Source organism: Bos javanicus, chromosome 5 (genome assembly GCF_032452875.1).
Source record: "Bos javanicus breed banteng chromosome 5, ARS-OSU_banteng_1.0, whole genome shotgun sequence".
Lineage (NCBI taxonomy): Eukaryota > Metazoa > Chordata > Mammalia > Artiodactyla > Bovidae > Bos > Bos javanicus.
This window is the reverse complement of record NC_083872.1, coordinates 58,232,209-58,237,052: the sequence shown is the minus strand read 5'-3', so window position 1 is coordinate 58,237,052 and position 4,844 is coordinate 58,232,209. Positions and strand designations below refer to the sequence as shown.

At 38.4% G+C, this 4,844-nt stretch overlaps 1 protein-coding gene across 1 annotated transcript; it reads right to left on the bottom strand.

Annotated features, from left to right (window-relative positions):
- Window positions 1-2,678: 2,678 nt before the first annotated feature.
- On the bottom strand, window positions 2,679-3,766 carry LOC133248847 (olfactory receptor 6C2-like). Its single transcript, XM_061419137.1, has one exon. The coding sequence runs from the start codon at window positions 3,703-3,705 to the stop codon at window positions 2,770-2,772; it is 936 nt and encodes a 311-aa protein (XP_061275121.1). The 5' UTR covers window positions 3,706-3,766; the 3' UTR covers window positions 2,679-2,769.
- Window positions 3,767-4,844: the final 1,078 nt, after the last annotated feature.

Below are 4,844 nucleotides of genomic sequence, written 5' to 3'. Positions count from 1 at the left end.
AGAAACTAATCCCACCTCCATAAAATGCGAGACTACAAGCTACGTGGAAGAGCAGTCCTCCTGGGTTCCTCTACCCTCCTGCTCTCCACCTGAGCACCCCTTCTCAGTAAAGTCTCTTGCTTGGCTAGTGCATGTGTCTCCTCAGACAATTCATTTCTGAGTGTTAGACAAGAGCCCGTATTTAGGCCCTGGAAATAATCCCCCTTCCTGCAACACTTCTCTTTCCCCATTCCCTCACTCACTAATTAGTAACTTTTCAAGTCTGCTCTTTGGAGCTCAGTGAAGCTCTAGGAGATCAAGGCCTTTTTCTACAAACAAGAAACATGGAACACAGAAAGGCTTTGACCCTGGAGTGTCCCCTTGGGATCCTGCTTGTCCCCTTTTCTCTGCTACTCTTCAATCCCAAAGTGAACAAGGGTGAGAAAAGAAAGGAAATAAAGTTTTGGATAGAGAGTTGAATCATTAACTTGTCAAGGGAACTCAGTTTTAGGGGGACACAGTTTCAGATCTCACTTGAGTCTGTCATTGAGCTGTAATCAGACAAAAAGTTGGGTTGGAATGACACGAGGCTTGCAGTGGACTGTTTATCTAAAATGTCATCTTCATTCAAGTGTCTGACACCGAAGCTGAGAAGCCTGGAAGAGATGGGCTGCCCAGGCATCTTTTTATGGTCTTTCCATGAGGTTAGCTTATGTTTCCTCACTGCTTGGCAAGATTAAGGTTTTTCAGACTTTTCATTTGGCACCTGGATTCTACTCCCCAGGGAGGGTGTTCCCAAAAAAGAAGGTAGAAGTTGCAAAGTTTCTTATCTCTTAAGTCATACAACTTCACTTCTACCACACTCTCATGATCAAAAACATAGACCCAGGCAGGTTAAAGGGGAGAAGAAGTAAATTACATCTCATAATGTGGAAATGAGATTGAAAAATATGAAACAACCATTAACCCACCACAGCCATGACTCTGAAAAGACCTCTAAAGGCCAAAAGTAGCCGCATGCATTCAGCTCACCATTCAACAGTTCTGCCCTTTGCAAATTCCTGGACTTTCAGATCCTTACTGTTTCACCACCATCTGATGCTTTAATCCAATGATTTTTGCTTGGTATCTGCCTTTTTTAAGTGCCCTAGAGGAGGAGGAAATATATCCATAAACTCTAAAGACTATGTAGTTACAATTTTTATGTATTGCCAAGGGGGTGGCCAGTTGTTTCTATCTTCATTTTAGATACATTTATTGATCTTACATTCAGATAGGAAGGGATATTAAAATAACTGTTGGGATCACAATAAACTGTGGAAAATTCTGAAAGAGATGGGAATACCAGACAACCTGACCTGTCTCTTGAGAAATTTGTATGCAGGTCAGGAAGCAACAGCTAGAACTGGACATGGAACAACAGACTGGTTCCAAATAGGAAAAGGAGTATGTCAAGACTGTATATTGTCACCCTGCTTATTTAACTTATATGCAGAATACATCATGAGAAACGCTGGACTGGAAGAAACACAAACTTGAATCAAGATTGCCAGGAGAAATATCAATAACTTCAGATATGCAGATGACAACACCCTTATGGCAGAAAGTGAAGAGAAACTCAAAAGCCTCTTGATGAAAGTGAAAGAGGAGAGTGAAAAATTTGGCTTAAAACTCAACATTCAGAAAACAAAGATCATGGCATCTGGTCCCATCACTTCATGGGAAATAGATGGGGAAACAGTGGAAACAGTGTCAGACTTTATTTTGGGGGGCTCCAAAATCACTGCAGAAGGTGACTGCAGCCATCAAATTAAAAGATGCTTACTCCTTGGAAGGGAAGTTATGACCAACCTAGATAGCATATTCAAAGCAGAGACATTACTTTGCCAACAAAGGTTCATCTAGTCAAGGCTATGGTTTTTCCTGTGGTCATGTATGGATGTGAGAGTTGGACTGTGAAGAAGGCTGAGCGCTGAAGAATTGATGCTTTTGAACTGTGGTGTTGAAGAAGACTCTTGAGAGTCCCTTGGCCTGCAAGGAGATCCAACCAGTCCATTCTGGAGGAGATCAGCCCTGGGATTTCTTTGGAAGGAATGATGCTAAAGCTGAAACTCCAGTACTTTGGCCACCTCATGTGAAGAGTTGACTCATTGGAAAAAACTCTGATGCTGGGAGGGATTGGGGGCAGGAGGAGAAAGGGATGACAGAGGATGAGATGGCTGGATGGCATCACTGACTCGATGGACATGAGTTTGAGTGAACTGTGGGAGTTGGTAATGGACAGGAAGACCTGGCGTGCTGCGATTCATGGGGTCGCAAAGAGTCGGACACGACTGAGCGACTGAACTGAACTGAACTGAAGTTATATAAATTAACATATTATTTATTGTGAAGCAACATTGACAGGCTTAAAGTTAAAATTAAGGCTGCTTACATTTCCTGAAAATTGACATACTTCTCTTGAAAAATAAAGGAACTTCAAAATAGATTTTACTGCAAAGAGGGAAAAGCAGTGATATGTCCAGAATAGGTTACATGTGCAAAACTAATGAATTTGAGAATGCTAAGTGGAATTGTTAAATTGCAGATTGGGCAGATATAGAAAGGGTTAGCAGTTTCAGAGGATTAGAAAAACGCTTAGCTACATAATGCTAGTTCCTTCCGGATTCTTTCTTAGATGTTCTCAGTTTTCTTTAATGCTTGCCCAAATATGTCACTCTCATGGCACAAATTGCCACCCACATACCAATGACAGATATGTTACTTTAGAGTTTCCGGTGTACTGTTCTGCTACTTTTTTGAATAAAATATTAACCTTTTAAGAATGCCATGGAAAGACTGCTTTACTTGTTTATTCCTCAGGGTATAAACGAAAGGGTTCAACATAGGGGCAATAGATGTAGTCAGCAGAGAAACTCCCTTATTATGGGCCACTTCATCCTTAGCTGAAGGTTTCACATACATAAAAATGCAGCTGCCATAGGTGATGGAAACCACAATCATGTGGGAAGAACACGTGGAAAAGGCTTTTTTCCTTTCCTGAGCAGAGGGTAATCTTAGAACTGTCCTAATAATGTATATGTAGGACAGAACTATGCACACAAGAGTCGCTATAAAGGTCAAAACAGCACAGAATATAACCAGCTGCTCTATGAACCATGTATCTGAACATGCATTCTTCAGTATTGGAGAAGCATCACAGAAAAAATGGTCAATAAAAGAGTCACAGAATTCCAGGTGAACACTCAGGCCAAAGGGTGGAAGGATAATCAAGAAGCCAGATACCCAACAAGAGAGAATGAGGCTCCTGCAGACTCTGCTGTTCATGATGCTCATGTAGTGAAGGGGTTTGCAGATGGCCAAGTAGCGGTCATAAGACATCACAGTCAAGAGGAAAATTTCTGGAGCTCCAAAAAGGACAATAAAAAAGATTTGGCTGAAGCAGGCATTGATGGTGATCATTTTGTCCCCACTTGATATGATGTAGAGGTATGTGGGCACACAGGCTGTTGTGAATGAGATTTCTAAGAAAGAGAAATTCTGAAGAAAAAAATACATCGCTGTTTTTAAATGAGGATCCACAAAGATGAGAGAAATTATGGTCAGATTCCCAATTACACTTAACATATATGTGACCAACAAAAAGACAAAAATCAAAATCTCTAGTTGTGTGTCATTTGTCAAACCCAGTATGATAAATGCTGTTATTGCTGAATGGTTTCTCATCACTGACTTGGTAGTATTGTCTAATCCTCACATGAAAGTCACAGAAATTGGATCTGAGGAACAATTTCAAAATAAGACAGGATCAAATGATGCCTTTAAATGACAATTAAATCAGTCACATGCATTTCCTTCTATAACTTGATTCATCTTTCATGAAATGATGCCCTCAAAAGCCACTGAATGTACCACAGGGAAGATAAAAGCATTTTGTGTGAGTTCAATCATATCTCTGTCCTCTACTGCATGAGAAACCTTGGGAAGGTCATTGAACCGATCTGTGCTCCCACTGTCTTCCTTAATAAGATGGCTTTAATGATAATACTACATCATAGTGTTATTCTGAGAGTTAAATAAGCTATGCCATATAACACTAGGAGATAATAATCTCTATATAAATGTTATTTTCTTATTTTCTGATGCCAATCTCATAATCTCAAAAAAAAATTTTTAATACACATTTAGTTTCTCATGTAGCATCTCTCCATCTCTCATTTTCTTCCTCATCTCTAGATTAATTTCATCAGCGTACAAACTCTCTCTGGTATTCCACATATAATATTTTAAATCTTTCCCATTGAGGAATAACATTCCTATAATAATTTTAATGTTTCCTATAGCTTTCATATAGTTTTGACATTTAGAAACATGTTAATCTGAATATTAAAAAATAAAAGCAATTTATATCAAGAAAGATGAGTGGGAGGACATAAAACTGAAAGCAGTTTGAAAAAAAATCAACCCATTTTTACCTTAAAAGATACATAACCATACAATGACAAAGAAAGAAGACCTAATCCAAATTTATGAACATATTATTTGGCAGAAAGAGTAAAATGGAGATCTTCATTATGCCTTCAAACTTAAGTGTTATTCATCTTAAAAATATTGCTAGAGACCTATTTTTATAAGTCTCATGGAAAACACAAAGCAAAAATCTCTAATAGATACACAAAAGATAAAGAAATCTAAGTATATCACTACAAAAAAATCATCCAATTACAAAGAGAAGAAGAAAGAAAATAAAGAATTGCAAAACAGAAAGAAACATATAACAAAATGGCAATAGTAGATCCATACTTATCAACAATTACTTTCAGTGTAAATGGACATTTCTCCAATCAAAAAACACAGAGTGGTAA